Below are 16635 nucleotides of genomic sequence, written 5' to 3'. Positions count from 1 at the left end.
CAGTGGTCTCCAGCACCATCAGCTAAAAGCTGGAGGGCATGGGGGTGGGGGAACTCCTCCCCACTTTCCCTTTTTAAATCGACTTTTCTTGATTTCAGAGAGGAAAGGGGGGGAGATATAGAAACATCAATGATGAGAGAAAAATCATTGATCGGCTGCCTCCGGTAATCCCCCCACTGGGGATCGAGCCAGCACCCTGGGCATGTGCCCTGACCGGGAATTGAACCTGACCTCCTGGTTCATAGGTCGATGCTCAACCACTGAGCCACACCAGCCGGGCTTCTCCCCTCTTCCATAGGCTACGTCTGGCTCACAAAGGCCAGGAAGCCCAGCTCTGCCTGGGGACGAAGGGGGACCGGAAGGGCCGGCACACTTGGCTCGCAAAGGGACAGGCAGGCCACGGCTCTCAGAGGCAGAGGGGACCCCCACATGACAGGGGAATTCCTTCTCTCTCTCTCTCTCTCATGTTGAGGTGAAGAGGGCGGAGCTGGCGGCAGGTGGGCACTGGCCCTGCAGTGGGGGACTGGCGGGGCGGAGTGCTGGCGGGCGGTCTTGCAGGGCGGTCCCCTCTTCGCTTTGGACTCTGGCAGTTCGTGCGCAAACTCCCCAGCTCAGGGCCGGGGCACTGACTCCCCGTCCTCACAGGACTCCCCAGCACTGGCTGCCCCTTAGACTCCGCTTCCTCCCCGGGCCCTGCACAGAGCCTGTCGCCTGCTGGCACCACCATCTCCCACCTTCCTGGAGGCCACAGGGAAGCCCCTGTCCCGAGCCCACCACTCCCCTCCCCTCACACTCCCCCCATGTCCCGGAGCAGCTGCCCCTGCAGCCCGGTCCCCCGCCCCCGGGCCCCGGCACTCACGTCGGGGTAATAGTCCACCGTGGGGACCAGGTGCTCCATCAAGGCCTCCAGGGACCCCGAGACGAGGCGGCCGTCCTGGAAGATGAGGTCCCCGGCCCCGCCGGCCCCGCCTCCTCGCTCCCCCATGCCAGGCGGCGCCTGCCCGCTACCGCCGGGCCCCAGCACGCCGGGGCAGAGGATGGCCGTCTGGGGCATCGCTTCCTGCGAGAGAGGAGCAGCCCTCAGGCATCGCGGCCCTCCTCCAGGGCCCCGGCCCCGGGGAGCGGGGTGCCCTCGGACATCAGCTGGAGCCCTGGCCGGTGGGGCTCCATTTGCTGAGCGTCATCCTGTGCCCTGAGAGGCTGCGGGCTCCATCCCCGTCGGGGCAGGTGCAGGAGGCAGCCAGCCTGCTCCCCTCTCACCCCGATGTTTCATTCTTTCTCTCTCCCTTCCTCTCTCTCTAAGAATCAATTTTAAACCTTTTTTTAAAAATCACAGACATCAGCTCAGGCGGACGGTCTGCAGCCGCCGGGTGTCTTCAGCACCTGCTCCATGCGTCCGGGGCCTCACTCCAGTGACGGGCACACGGCCTGGCCCTGGATTGGGCCCCCTGGCAGAGAAGAGCCACGCCTGTGCCCGGAGGAGAACTGGACACGCGAGGTGGGGGCGGGTCAGCTGCCTCAGGCAGGGGCCGTGGCACGCACTGCTGGCGTCCGCTGTGCAGCTATCCGGGCTAAGGAAGGAACGTTCGAAGCATAGAGATCGCCGGTGCCAAGGCCCTGAGGCCAGCGTGTGGAGAGGGGTGAGCAGGGAGGATGGTCTGAAGAGGGACCAGCCGGACCGTGCACACCCCGGGGCCAGGGTGCGGCATGCTGTTTCTCTGATGAGGCAGGAGGAGTGGGAGCGCTGAGCACGGGAGTGGCCCGACTAAGGGTGGAGGTCACTTTGGCTGCCACGTGGAGACCCAGCAAATGAGGGGCCCGAAAACCAGCTGTGGAGAGACTGCCCAGGTCAGGGGGTGCTGAGACAGGTTAGCAAGCCCGGGCAAGTGGAACAGGGAAACTGAGACAGATACTTAATCAGCCCACCAGTTTTCAGCCACTAGTCAATCCCCAAATCCTGTCTTCCCTAAGCTAGGGCACTTTCCCTTCCCTCCCAGCCAGAGGGTAAGAGCTTAGACCACCTGCTCAGAGGCCGGAGCAGACATCCAATGAGTGCCACTGGCTGACCACACCCACGGACGGACCAAGTCAGGGGAATCAGTCTCACTTTGGCTCATCTGCTTAGAGCTGGGGACTGTTCTACTGAGACCCTCCCCTAACTGCCCTAAATGCCCAACCTTGATTTTTTTATTATTTTTATTTTTTTAAAATATATTTTCACTTATTTCAAGGAGAAAGATAGAGAAAGATAGAAACACCAATGACGAGAATCATTGATCAGCTGCCTCCTGCATGCCCCCTACTGGGGATCGAGCCTGCAACCCGGGCATGTGTCCTTGACTGGAATCGAACCTGGGACCCTTCAGTTCACAGGCCGACGCTCTATCCACTGAGCCAAACCAGCTGGGGCAATGCCCAGCCTTTAAAACCCTCCAGAGGAAGGACCCAGCAGGCTCTCCCTCCTCCTCCCTCCCTTCCCTCCGGCGTGTTACCTCCGCCTTTCTCCCTCCTAAGCTCCAACGGCCTTTACTACCTCTACGACTTTCTAAATAAACTCTCCTAGAATCTGAGTTCCCGGCTCCGAAAGCTTTTCTTTGCGGAACTCGGGAACCGATGTCCGACGTCGCTGCCAGTCACAGCGGAGGCGGAGGGGCCACCTTCGGACACTGCAGACGGTCTCTGGCCAGCGACCACCCAGCCCGGGAAAGCAGGGCGTGGGCTGAGGAAAGATCTGGAGCGTGCTCTGGGCACGTTGGGTTTGACGTGCCGGTCACACGTAGGCGCCGGGCAGCGGACAGGGGACTGGGCGCTCCCGTGCTGGGGCTGCCCGGTGGCCTGGCCGCATGTGATGGAGCAGGGGTCCCACCTCCCGCCACTGCCCCAGGGCTCTCAGGACTGCCCTGGCCTCACTGCCTGAGGCAGCAGCCGCACCGGGAAGGGGCTCTCTGGGGATTTGCCAGCCCGAGGCCTTGAAAGCTAGTCCTCCCTCGTGCTGCGGGTGTGGCCTGACCTCTACTACACACACATTCACACACACATACACACACACACTCACACATACACACACACACACACTCACACATATACACACACACTCACACACACACACACACAGGTGGGCTGAGGTCAGAGTGAGGAGCTGGGCCTTCCTGCCGTGGTGGTGCCATGGTCAGGCTACGCCCTCTCTGGTCACTAGCAAGCAGGTGCCACTGCCCCAGTGCCAGCCTCCCAGGCAGCCCCGTGCCCGCCCTCGCCCGGGCAGGGCTCCCAGGCCCTCCGTGCTGACCTTGCCCATGCTGCCCCTGTCCCTCGCCCAGCCTGCTCTCGGGCCCAATGGATGAGCTCTGGGCCATTCTGGCCTCAGCTTCCCTTCCGTGCAGACCAAACCGCAGTCGCCATTATTCTACTGCCATGACAGGGCCGCAGGCTGCTGCCTCTTGGAGGGCACACACAGAACCAAATCCCTCCCCGAGCACATCCACTGAGCCTCCCGGCCAGACACCTGGAGGCGCCTTGGAATCCTCCGGAAACCCTGTGCCAGGAGGGCAGAGCGCCAGGCAAGTCCCCGCCCAGGCAGGATGGGAGTGCCCACCGCGGCTTCCCTCCAGGGTGGGGCTCGGGCTCGCCAACATGCTGCAGGCCCCCCTCAGGCCCGCGGCCTCCCGGCACTGAGACCCGTGAGGCCGAGAGCCACCGCCTGGAGCCGCCCTGCATTCTTCAGAGGTTGAAACAGAAGCTCATGGGAAGGAACTCGGCTGAGGAAATCTTAGGGTTTCCAAGTCCAGTCCCGGGTCACTGCCTCCAGGAAGCCTCCCTGGGTTAGTCCCTGGACTGCTGGATGCTCGGGGCTGAAAGTGACCTTCGCATCCCCCGCCGGCTGAGCCTGGCCCACCGTGCTCTCCGGGACGGAATGTGTTACAGGCTTGAATACAGTTTGCTGACATTTAGACTCGCCATGTGTGGGATGAAATAACAAAGGCGGGCTCCCAGGCACCCAGCACCCTCAGCTGCTCTGCGGCGCCGTCCCTGGCTCCGGGGGGACTGGAGCCCCGCACTCCACCGGAGACCCGTGTGCTGTGGACAACTCCTCTGTGGAGGCTGCAGGCCGCTCTGGTCAGGAGGTGCCAGGGGAGGGCACCATTGCCCCTCTAACTCACACAGACCCTGCGGTCCCACACGGGGCAAGGCCACCGCAGCAGGGACAGTCTGGAGCTCCGAGTCAACACAACTCTGGTCAGAGCCTCTGTGGGGCCTCAGACAAAAACTTCACCTGCTGAGCATTTGCAACTGCCCTCCATCATGCACACAGACACTGCCCACACAGCACACACTCAAACAAAGCACATATGCACAGTGTACATGCAACGCACACACACAGTGTGCACAAACATACACAGTATGCACAGAACATGCACAGCATGCACAGAGCACACACACACAGTACATACACAGCACACACATGCATAGAACACAGCATGTACACATGCAGTGTGCATACATGTACGTCATACACAGCGCACACACTGCAAACACACATACACCGCGTGTATACATGCACAGCACACACATGCACACGGTGCATGAGTGTATGCAGTTTGCACACATACATAACACAGCATGCACACACATACACAGCGTATGCACACGTGTGTAATGCACATGTGTGCACACCTGCTAAGGAGCACATTGCACCAAAGCATGGACAGCATGGAAGCCGCCCGGACTGAGGGCCCAGCGGGAGAAGAGGGCAGCTCAGCAGGGCAGCCTGGGTCTGGAGACTTCTGAGCCTTTGAGAGAGGGAGAGGGGGTCTCAGGCAGCCCCAATGCTGGGAGAGACCCAGGGAGAGGGGAAAGAGAGCTTTAGGGGTTGTTTGCAGAGGATCACGAATGAAATTCCCTTTTGCAGCCTCTTCAAGAGACTTTAGCTTGAGATTGGAGGGTCACTCCTACTACAGTGCTCTCTCATGTGGTCTCAACAAGCTGGGCCTTGAGGGACCCAGGCCTCTGCATCGGGCAGCAACGGAGAGAGGAGGAATCCTGCAGGGGCAGCCCTCACACCCATGTGTACACCTTTAGCGACCTGCGGCACCGTCCTACTCACAAACTCGGGGTGTGCCTGAGATGGCCTTCAGCGACAGACAGCCCCACTCCCTCACCCCAGGAGCCCTGGTCCCAGGAGTGCAGCCGTGGCAGAGGCCTGAGCCCTTATGGGCCAGCCCGGCTTTTCTCTGACAGTGAGCATGCAGTCAGAGCACAAAGTCAGAGCATACAGAGTACCCAGTCAGAGCACCCAGTCAGAGCACGCAGTCAGAGCACCCAGTCAGAGCACACAGTCAGAGCACCCAGTCAGAGCACACAGTCAGAGCACACAGTCAGAGCATACAGAGCACCCAGTCAGAGCACCCAGTCAGAGCACACAGTCAGAGCACGCAGTCAGAGCACACAGTCAGAGCACCCAGTCAGAGCACACAGAGTACCCAGTCAGAGCACCAAGTCAGAGCACGCAGTCAGAGCACACAGTCAGAGCACGCAGTCAGAGCACACAGAGCACACAGTCAGAGCACGCAGTCAGAGCACACAGTCAGAGCACGCAGTCAGAGCACACAGAGCACACAGTCAGAGCACCCAGTCAGAGCACACAGTCAGAGTACGTAGTCAGAGCTCCCAGTCAGAGCACCCAGTCAGAGCACCCAGTCAGAGCACACAGTCAGAGCATACAGAGCACCCAGTCAGAGCACACAGTCAGAGCACGCAGTCAGAGCACACAGTCAGAGCACCCAGTCAGAGCACCCAGTCAGAGCACCCAGTCAGAGCACACAGTCAGAGCACGCAGTCAGAGCACAGTCAGAGCACAGTCAGACACTGCTGAGAACACCCAACGGCACTCATCGCTACACCTGAACGTCTCTTTACTTGACTTGGCCCCTGGGCAAGGGTGCCCTCCCTCCCCGGTGCTCTCCTGCCTTCTGTACCGTAAGGCCCACCAGGTCCTGGGAGGCCTGACACCTCCATGGCCTCCACAGCTGAAGTCACATGGTCCCCGGGAGAGGCCACAAATGATGGTGACTCCAGAAACCCGCCCAGCATGGCAGGGTCCCTGGCGAGCTGTCGTGCCCACAGCTCGGGGCAGCCCTGCCACCTCCCTGGGGTGCCCACGCCAGGCTCTGCTCCCACAGGCCTGCGTTCCAGCCCTCAGGGGCCAGGGGCCCTGCCCAGGAGCAGGACGGAGGGAGGGGGAGAGGACAGAAAGAGGCTCAGGTGGCCAGGAGGGACAGGGGCCTCATCCTCCAGGAGCCACATGGAGGGGTGACGGCTCTGACCAGTGGACTCTCCGAGGCCTTGAGGGCAGCTACCTGCTCCTGCCAGCCTGCTCTGGGGCACATGCGGGGAGAGAGGCGGGCGCACAGGAGCACTCACCCCAGCACCCGGTGTCTGCAGAGCACGCCTCTCAGCCCCGATGGGCTGACGGAGAAACACAGGAAGGTGGCACCACGGTAACTGCCAGCTCAGGCACAGCCAGCGCGGCCCAGCTGAGGGTGGGATGACAGTGGGAAGGGGACAGTCTCCTGCTCAGCAGACAGGGACGGTGTCAGGCCTCCACTCACCCGTGAAAAGGAGGAGCTCTGGGGCCAGTGCCCAGCGCACAGCCAGAATTTTAGGACCTTCCGGACCCTGCGTCCTCAGCGGGGACATCTCTGAGGAACACAGCAGCAGAGCCCAGCTTTCTGTCGTCTGTTTGTCCAGGAGCTGGCGTCTCTGTGTGCTGAGCGTCACACGTCTCCTCTCGCCCAGTACGACCCCTCTGCCCTGGTCACGCAGACCCCCACTGGCACGCATCTGCCCAGGCCTGCCCGCCTCACAGCCCTGCTCCTTCCCGGAACTGTCACTTCCCCTCATCGCTGTCCTTGGCCCGCCCGGCTCTGAGCATCGGGCAGAAGCCTGCACCTGTGCACACGGAAATGTCCGTTCCCGGGCATTCTGCATGATCCCAGGAGCCAAGAGGCTCCAGAGGCTCCCAGCTTCCTGGACACCAGACAGAAATGGCCCTCAGGGCCCTGGCGGCGTGCTCAGGGTTAGAGGATCAGCCCTCACACGGAAGGGTCACGGGTTTGATTCCCGGTCTGAGTCCCGGTCAAGGGCACAGACAGGTTGCAGGTTCGTTCCCCAGCCCTGATCAGTCCAAGTGTTCTCTTGCATCAACGTTTCTCTCTCTCCTTCTTCCTCCTCTCTTCCACTCTTTCTCAAAAAAATCAATGGAAAAAATATCCCTGGGTGAGGATTAATCAAAAATACATAAATACATAAAGGGCCCTCAGGCCCAACCTGCATGAGACCCCTGGAATCTTCCCAACGCGGGAGGAGCGGCCAGCAGCCCCGCCCGGCCAGGCTGTGCACAGGGTGCACCCCGCTGAGGCAGCGCACACGCTCACACACACGCAGGCGCTTCTATTTTTCAACCTGCTCAACAAATCAGGGAGTATTTTTAGCTCAGCAAGCTGTGAGGCATCACAATTAGCAACTGAGACTTCCACACTCTGCCAGCCTCCCTTCTGCTCTCTGGGAGACACGGCGACAGCGCCCGGAGGGAGCAGGTGCCAGCCCTGTGCCCCCACCTGGGGCCGCTTAACCGAGAGGCCAGACTCTGGCAGAGATCTTGGAAGGGGTGCTTCGGTCGGTGGAGCAGTCTCGAGTTTCATGCCACCTGGTTGGGAGCAGGGCAGGAGCACACGCAGCCAGAAGAGGCTGCTGGGGAGAGAACCGTGCTGGCTGGTTGGGCCGGGCCAGCGGCAGGGAGCCCAGCTCTGCCCGGGGCCCCAGCCTCCTGTCCCACCTGCGAAGTGACCTCCCACCTGGTGATTCTCTGAAGTCCTGTGCCCTGGGGTGTGGCAGGAGGTGGGATGCTCCACAGAGCCCTTCTCCTTGTCCCTCCGTCCACTCTCTCACTCGTCCATGCCAGCAGGCCGCCTGGGCCTGGAGATGCAGCATGGAGGACGCGGCCTCGGTCCTGTGGAGCCTGGAGCAGGCTGTGGCCGGCTGGCCCAGGACCCGGGACAAGGCCCTGGGTTTATGGGTTAGCAGCGGCCGGTGCTCTAAGAGGAAGAAGACTTGGCTTCCTGGGGAGGGGAGGTCTGGGCCTGAGGAGAATGAATGCTGGGGGAGGAAGAGCCTGAGAGAGAGGATGGGCTGGCGCCAAGGCCTTCAGACCAGTCTGCCTTCCACCGCGTTGGGTTTCTGGAAAGTCTCCCGGGAGCACTTCCCACTGACTCCCTCACTCCAAAACCAGCGTCTCCCAATGGCCTGTGTCATTCTTGCTAAACTCCGATCTGTGCCAGGCTGGGAACCCACCGAGGCCCTGGAGTCAGGTCACACGGAGTCTCCTCCCACAGCCCTGGGAGGGGGAGAGGGCCCTCCCTGCCCTCCTCCAGCACAGCACAGCCCAGGCCTGCACTGGCCTCCAGGGGGCGCCTCCGGCAGGATCTGGCAGGTGACCCTTTGGGGGGCAGTCTGGGGAGCGGGATTAGCAGAGGGGCCCTCACTTTGCATAGCAGGGAGCTCTAAGCAGGAAGTTTCACGTCAAAGCAATTTGTAACTGAAATGCTTAAATGTACTAGAGGCCCGTTGCACGATATCCATGCACAAATAGGCCTTCCTTCCCCTGGCTTCCCTCCCAGCCCCCGGGAGCCGGCACATCCACTCCCGGCCCACCCGGGAACCGGCCAGTCCTCGCTTCTGTTTGGAGCACCACTCCTTAGCTCCCACCACCACACCCTTCCCCTCATAGCAGGCTTCACACTGCTCTGTGCCTGTATATGCAAATTAACCTCCATCCTTTTTAATTTGCATACTCACTCTGATTGGCTATGGGCATAGCAGAGTGATGGCTAATTTGCATGTTTTTCTTTTATTAGGTAAAATGGCCCTGACCCTGGGATTCTTTGAGCAAATGCAAACCCTTTGGGTAAACTGTAGGGGGTCCTCTGCAGGGGTGAGGATTTGGGCCTACCCTGAAGTCACACCACCTGAAGGGGGGAGTGGGAGAGGACTACCCCTGCCCAGCTAAGGCCATTGGGATGCCTTAGGAGGACACGCTGGCCCCATCCCTGCAGCTCCCACCTTACATCCTTCCAGCCCAGTGGGCACTGGGTGGCCTCTAGGCCCAGAACCTGTGACTAAACTGTCACTAAGACTCTGCCTGCATGCGGGGGAGGGGGCTGGATGAGTCAGGGGCCCGTGGCAGCCACCTCGAAGAGGGACAGGTGACGGTGCGGGGGGCTTCCTGGGCTGGACAGAGGCTAGGGTCACACGGGACAGACGGCAGTACACACTGCCTGTCCTTTCTGTGCTGTGAGCGCGGGCCTGTCTTGGCTGCCTCCCTCTGGCCACGCACGGCAGGAATCAGGCTTTGCACCCCACGCAGGCCAGGCCAGGGGCAGAGGCAGCGGCACCACCTTATTTCCCCATCCTCTCCCTTAGTCTTCCGTCCTCCCGCCCTGGTGTCCCCAGCTGAGCTCACAGGCCAGAAAACGCGCCAGAGCTGCAGGCCAGCAGTGGACGGTGGCTTCACCATGGTCTCTGTGGTCCCACCTGCGGTGCCGGGTGCTGGGGGAGGGGGCAGATGGAGGCAGCAGGTGCTGGACCCTCTGGCGGGAGGAAAAGAGGGCTGCCCGCCCCCAGCTCAGCCGCCTGCCCTCTCAGATCCTCCTTCCTCTCCCCTCCTCTCTAAGTCTCTGCTCCCGAAAGCTCCGGTCCCTCCCTCCAGACTGCACACACACACACACACACACACACACCCACTTCCCACTCCGGGACCGGAAGTTTTTGGAACTATTCGGACGGCTCCCCGCTGGCCTCCTCCCCACCTGGGGCAAAGGGGCCCTCGCCCAGTAGCCTGCCAGGGCCAGCCCTCTGGGAGTCCCTGCACAGAGCGCAGGCGAGAACCCCCCCTCGGGAGTCTTCCTGCTCAGCTCACCATCGTTTCCAGAGATCCCAGTGGTAAAGAGGCTCTGGGAGCCAGGACCCTGCCACCAGGCCTCGCACCTGCCCCAGGCGGCCCGGGTCTGTCTGCCTCCAGCTCAGGTGGCTGGTTCCCAGAACCCTGGGGACCCGCTTCCTGCAGCTCTGCTCCCTCCTCCCTCCTCCCCTGCACCCTCCATCCACAGGGAGAAAAGGCCCAACCTCAACAACCCCCAACAACGGAGGGGTCTGAGCAGGAAGCTCCCGCTGGGGCTGTCCTTCCCCCTCCAGGTCCTTCCCAGCTTTGAATGTGTCTCCTGAGCTCCAGAACGCCCTGGCTACGCAGGGTCTGGCTGCCAGCATGAGCTGGGGGCCCCGCAGGCCGGGAGGAAGGCCTGAGCACCCCGAGAGCAGGAGCCAGCACCCCCTCTGCACCGCCTGCACCTGCTTCACGGGTGGCAGTGAGCAAGGCATGAGGCCACCGTGCTCAGGGCACGCTTAGGACCTGCTGGTTTGGGCAACACCAGAACCAGAGGCCATGACGGGCACTTGTCCTCAGGGTTGCCTGCTGCTTTCTTAGACACAGATATGGGGGCAGGTGCTGCTGCTCTCCCTGGGCCCTGGGCCCCTCTTGCCGCCATGCCCAGCACAGCCCCTGCGCCCCTCCACAGACAAGGAAAACACGGGGAGAAGCTGCCTCCGGGCTCCCGCAGGCGTGTGGCCTGGTTGCACTGCCCTGTCCTGGCACGTGGGGCCCAGAGCAGCCCCGGCCTGGGGTGGGGAGTGGCAGAGGTGACCCATCTCCAGTTCTCCCCTCCTCCCTCTCCCTCCTTTGGAGTTCCACCAGGGGAGTCCTTGGGCGGACACGCTGGCCCCGTCCCTGCAGCTCCCCCTTGCATCCTCCCAGCCCAGTGCCTTGAGGTGGTGTGACTTCAGGGTAGGCCCAAATCCTGGGGCCAGAGGGCAGCGGGGGACGCTTCATTAAGCCAAGCGTCCAGAGCTCACGTTCACAGGTGCCACGAGGTGGCCAGGCTCACCCTCCTGTGCCCTCTGGGCTGAAAGCCAGACTCCGGCCAGGCGGCCGCTGCCATGGGAACCGGAGCCAGGCAGCACCTCCTCGGCCGAGCCGGCCCCAGGCCGGGGCAGGTGCTGGTCAGGGAGGCTTTGTGCAGATCCGTGATTCATATTTTCCTCTGGATACCTCCCGGCTCCCAGATGCTATCTGCATTGACTGAAGGCATCTCGCCCTCTCCTCTGCGCACTCCTAAACACAGATTCTGCCGAGTCTGGGGTTTCGTCGTTTTTTTCCTCCTCCTCTTCTCCTTTTTTGTCCACTCAGCTTCTTCTGCGGCTGCCCAGGGGACAGAATGTCATTGTCCACAATAACCATCCCATTATTGAGATGGAGCGGCGGCGGAGAGGGAGCGTGTCCGAGAACCCCTGCCCTTTCCCGCCAGCCACTGGCTTCCCACTCAGGTTGGGTGGGGGGTGGGGGGTGACGCTCAAGGCAGGGGGTGGGTGGTGGGAAGGCCTGGGGCCTCCTCTCCCCCTTCACCTCTGGCCTCTTTCCCTCTTGAGCCGATGCCATCAGTTTCCAAGGGAACCGCCCCCCACACACACACACACACATGTGGGTGGTGACTCCAGCTCCTGGAGGCTGAGCGGGCACAGGCTAGGATGAGCGTGTGCGAACGAGGAAATCTTAGCAGCCAGGCCCGTCACTTCTGCTGTCCCTCCAGGTGCCTCTGAGGCGGAGGGAGGGCCGGTGCAGACCCCACCTCAATGGCAAGTGCTCCCCTTGGACCCCTTCCAGGCCGGGGAGGTGGGGGGGTGACCCCCGTAAGACTCCGGCCAAGCAGGTGCTCCCACAGGGAAGGAGGAGGACCCAGGTTCCAGAGGGAGCACTCCGCAGCTCCTCGGCCCTCCTCAGGCAGCATGGCCCTGAGCGAGCAGGACAATGAAGGGCGGTCAGAGCCCAGGCTCCTGGAGGCCCGGGAGGCGCCCTCTGGATGAACAGGGGGGGGCAGGCCTCCACTCCCCAAGCCTACCTGGATGCTGGGATACAAAAAGAAAGAACACCGTTCTTTATTTTTAAATGACATCCAATTAGGCTGATACGTTAAACACAATACCTTTCCTTAAAAAACAAACAAAAATCCACTTCCTTCCCTTGAATTCCATCCCCCTGTCCCTGGGCCCTCACGTGCTTCAGGAGCGGAGGATCTGTGCCACCCGAGGGTGGAGGGCGGGGACACCTAGCTCCCCGCAGGGCCCGGAGCCAAGGCCTGTCCCGACCCTCCAACAGAAACCCCTCCACCCCTGCCTCTCTGTGCACAGACAGCCCCCCCCCCCCCGCCATGCCGTGTCCCCTGGCCCAGGCGGCTGAACTGCCCAGCCCCCAGAAGTCCCACCAGCACAGCCACCCCAGCCCCACCCCCAGGGCAGCGTGCTTCCCCCTCGCACAGTCCCACCTTTCTCGTCTCAGGAGGGGCCCCTCAGGACCGCCAGAAGCCATCCACCCCGGTGTTAAAGCTCCAACGCGGGGCAGCTGGGCTCTGAACCCTGGGGAGTGTGACCGCCACGACCTGATCCGAACCCAGGCCATCTGCGCAGACTCAGAAGCAGGATGGAGAGAAGCAGGTGAGGGCCCATGGGGGCTGCTAGGGCCCCTGCAAGACAGAGGGCCCGCTGCGCAGTGCCCCCGAGGGGCCCTTCCTGAACCAGCCCAGCTCTCTCCCTGCCAATGAGGGACCCTCACAGAGGACTGCCCACCTACTGGCCACCCTGCAGGTCCCCACAGCGCCCTCCAAGGCGCCGAGGCCTACAGGTGAGGGGCCGCCCTGGAGGCTGGGACGGCCTGCGGCCACACGGTGGCTGTGCCCAGGAAGTGGGCCCAGTGCCAGCACCACGCAGGGAGCGCCTCCTCATGGGCCGGACAGCAGCCAGGACAGCCAGGAGTTCCTGCTCTTCCTGACCCTGGTAGACACCCAAGGAGACACTGGTGGGAAGGAACGGAAATGCTGCAGTGCATCCAACGGAGGCTGGGGGTGGAACCACGAAGAGACAAATGCAGGAAACACCACGCCCTACACACAGGATGGCACTCCTGCATCAGAGCGCCCATCGCAGCGCTTACACACCACAGCGCCAGTGAGGCCCGCAGGGTCCCAGACTCTACACACAGGATGGCACTCCTGCATCAGAGCGCCCATCGCAGCGCTTACACACCACAGCGCCAGTGAGGCCCGCAGGGTCCCAGATGGAAGCCGACAGGCAGCGTGAGATGGACACGCCGCTGAGCATCAGTGGTGAACGGTGAACCCAGAGTGCACACCCACCTCACAACGTCTCCCTAAATCATGTTTGGGTTCAAACAATCAAACTCCAATCACAGACTCATCAGAAAAAGAACCCTGGTGAGGAAACGCCTTATGCAATTTGGAACGGCTAAAGCTGTACCCGGAAAAAATTCATAGAATTCAGTAGATCTTAAAGAAACACAAACAAAGAAAACAAATGAGTTAAACTCTTGATTCAAGAAGTTGAAAAGAGTTTCTAAACAAAACAGGCATCAGCAAACTGGAGGAAGGAATTACTAAGAGATAAATTAGTAGATTTAATGAAAGAAAGAGTAGAACTTGCTGATTACACTCAGGAACTGATTTTCTTTGAAAATACACATTAAAAAATTAACCTCTGGCAATTCTAATCAACAAAACGATGGAAGAAAGGAAGGAGAATGGCAGTGAGGGAAGGAGGGAGGGAGGAACTTGGGAGGGAGAGAAAACTCAAAAATATAGCTATTGGGAATGAAGATATGGAGAAGAAACTTAAAAAAACACACTCTGTAGGTCTGCGCTAAAAGACTGAAAGCAGTTTGAACTAGGATATTACCTAGAAAATACAAGTAACCAAAATACACTAAAAAAGATTAGAGCGGGAAGACCAATAACCATAGTACAAATTAAGTAAGCTGACAGCCAACGAAACCTCAGAGAAAAGTAAAAGCAAGCCATAGCTGACGCAGCTTCTAAAGTGAATTACTTCCGGCCTTGGAGAGCACGATGATCTTATATTATATTTAAACCAGCTCAGCCGCACGGTTCGCGTTGAAAACCTTTCCTGTTCGTTGTATGACGCTAACGTAACGATGATTTATAAACGCGACAAACGTGTCCCCTAATAGAAAATTACACGGGCCCTGAGGAGCACCTCGGAAGAAATACAGTCAGCCATCCTGCCAGAACGGTGCCTGCTGCAGGGGAGCCGTGTCGAGAGAAGCGCTGTGTAAAGTACATGATTGCCTAACCACTAAGCGGTTCGCCCAGAACCAATACGTAACAATAAAAAGGAAAGCACGTATGAATTTCTGCCTGTGGATACAGATGACAAATACCCTGAGCGCTCTCAGGCACAGCCGGGCCTGACCCCCGGGAGTCAGTCCAGGAGCTCGGGAATGCTCTCGCTCCGAAGAGCTAATACGTCTACACGTTAACAAGCCCGCGGAGACAGACGTGTGACGGTTTTGCTGAGCACGGGAAAGCGTTCGATGAAACCGGATATGAACACCCGTTCTTGGTGTACCCTCTTGGCGATTAATGTGTGAACGGACCATACTGGTCATGAAGAAGAATATTTACTTGAAATTTAAGGCCAGATTCAGACTTAACCGTAGAGCATTAGAGGCCTTCTCATTAAAATAAAAGCATGCCAAGGCCACGGTCATGATTTAATGTTGCTTCGCACCTTTTAGGAATCACAGAAAAAAAAAAAAAAATACGTTAGAAATGGAGAGGTGGAATGTATCGTATATGCTGTGATGGGATTAATTTATTGGGTTTTCCAGGAATCCAAACTGGAAATCTGTTCCAGCTGATGAGAGTTCGATCATCAGTTACCTAACACACAATATCTAAAAACGAATAGCTTCCCTGCCTGTCTCCCTGGGCACAGGGGTCCCCATCCCCAGAGACATTCCCACAGAGTCCAGGGGAACAGACACTAATGCTCACTCCAGTGGCCTGAGGCAGGGGTGTGTGTGAGTAGGGGCCTGCACATTGCTGGCCCCGGGTCCCTGGCTCTGTGGGTCTCTCAGCCATTGGCCAGGGACACGGTGTCCCCAGTGAGCCTGCTCTGTCACCCAGGGCTGCCCCGGCCTGTAGCCTCCTTCCTGGCCCATGACAGGGCACCACTCCACCCTCCGGGCTGGCCTGCAGGCCTCCAGCTCCTTAGGAACTTCTCTCCCTCTGCTAAGGGCATGCTCCCAGCCCAGCACCCCAAGGGCGAGCAGGCTCTGGGGTCAGCCAGGCCCAGAAAGCACGCGGGCTCCCCCTGCTCCTGGTGCTGCTGCAACCTCTGACCCCTGACCTCCTGGCTGACCTCAGGCAAGCGGGGCCACAGCGCCTTAGCTTCCCTGGGTGTGAAACAGGCCACGCGGGCTTGTTCTTTCCTTTCTTCCCTCACTCACTCAGTGACCAAACACCCACGAGGCCCTGCTGACCTGTGCCTCACACTGGGAAATAGAAGCCAGGGACCTCCGTGTCTGCCGGGGAGACAATGTAACATCACAGTGCCCTGTGAGCAATTTGGGATTAGGGGTCTTTGCTGGGTGCTGAGGAGGAACAAGGGCAGGAGAACTAACGCTGAAAAGAGAAAGCAGGAAGGGCTGCCTGGAGGAGGTGATTTTTCAAGTGGGCTTCTAAGGATGACCAGGAGTTTCCCACTGGGCTAAGCGAATGAAAAGCAAGGCTACATCACAGATCTCCAGGCTGACACCCCAGTCCCAAGAGACCTAGCCCTCCTCTGGTCACTCCCAGCAGTCACCCTGAAGGGTGAAGTCCAAGGAGCCCAGAGGTGTGGACTCATGGGAGTCTTCCTGCTTAGCTCACCATGAGAGCCAGGACCCTGCTCCACAGGTGCCAGCTCCATCCTGCGCCAAGTCAAACCCTGCCCATCCCAAAGCCAATGCATGATTCTCTCCCCAGAGGGCCCCCCTTCCCCTGCTGCTCAGCCCTGTAAGACTGGTCCCTGGCTTGATGGGTATGTGACCTGCAGGTGGCGCTGTCCCCTGACTCCCCCCTCAGCCAGCCCCAAGGCACACAGCAGCCCTGACATACTGGATGAGCCAGCAGCTCCCCTTCCCTCTCCGGGTGAAGCTCACTGAAGGGCCTCCCGGCTCCTCGCAGGAAGCCCAGCGGACGGGGGCGGGGGCGTGGACAGGCCGCCCAGGGCCAGGCTGTCCTTAGGCAGTGGGGACAGGTGTAGGCAGTGTGGCCAGGAAGTGGCAGGGGCGCACCGGGTGGAAAAGCTCAGGCTCCAAGTTAGCACTCCAGGCCAGACCTCCCCTGAGCTGGGACTCTCCCAGGGAGGTCACCTGGCTGCAGGGCAGGTGGTCTCACCCCTGTGCCACCTCCAGGACCCTCCACCCTGCACGGCACACACAGGAGCCCACCCTGGGGCTCCAGAAACAACCGCAATGCCTGCTCCCCAACTCTGTCCACTGCCTCCCCCACCCCCTGGTCCACCTGCATCCTTTCTCCCCTCTGCGGAGGGCACGCTCTCCCTCTCCCCCCGCAGCACCACACCCTGCAGTCAGTGAGGCCTGAGCAGCGGCCTCCTCTCCCCCACTGCTGCCTCCCAGCCTGGCGCCCTGAGCCCCCGCACCTGCTGGCCCCAGGGTCC

General features: G+C 60.4%; 1 protein-coding gene across 5 annotated transcripts in view; it reads right to left on the bottom strand.

Moving 5' to 3' along the window:
• Positions 1-16635, bottom strand: part of RASGEF1A (RasGEF domain family member 1A) — a 53105-nt gene that overhangs the window by 9120 nt on the left and 27350 nt on the right. For 3 of the 5 annotated variants that reach the window (XM_084903431.1, XM_084903432.1, XM_084903430.1), the window contains exon 2: positions 860-1060. In XM_084903431.1, the coding sequence (XP_084759557.1) occupies positions 860-1054 (195 nt within the window). In that variant the 5' untranslated portion in view covers positions 1055-1060. The remainder of the gene's footprint in view (positions 1-859; positions 1061-16635) is intronic. The other 2 variants (XM_084903428.1, XM_084903429.1) reach the window with 1 other exon arrangement.

This window comes from Pipistrellus hanaki (genome assembly GCF_964339955.1).
Source record: "Pipistrellus hanaki genome assembly, chromosome: 14".
NCBI classification, from domain to species: domain Eukaryota; kingdom Metazoa; phylum Chordata; class Mammalia; order Chiroptera; family Vespertilionidae; genus Pipistrellus; species Pipistrellus hanaki.
The sequence above is the reverse complement of the archived record's forward strand: the minus strand, read 5'-3'. Positions and strand labels throughout refer to the sequence as shown.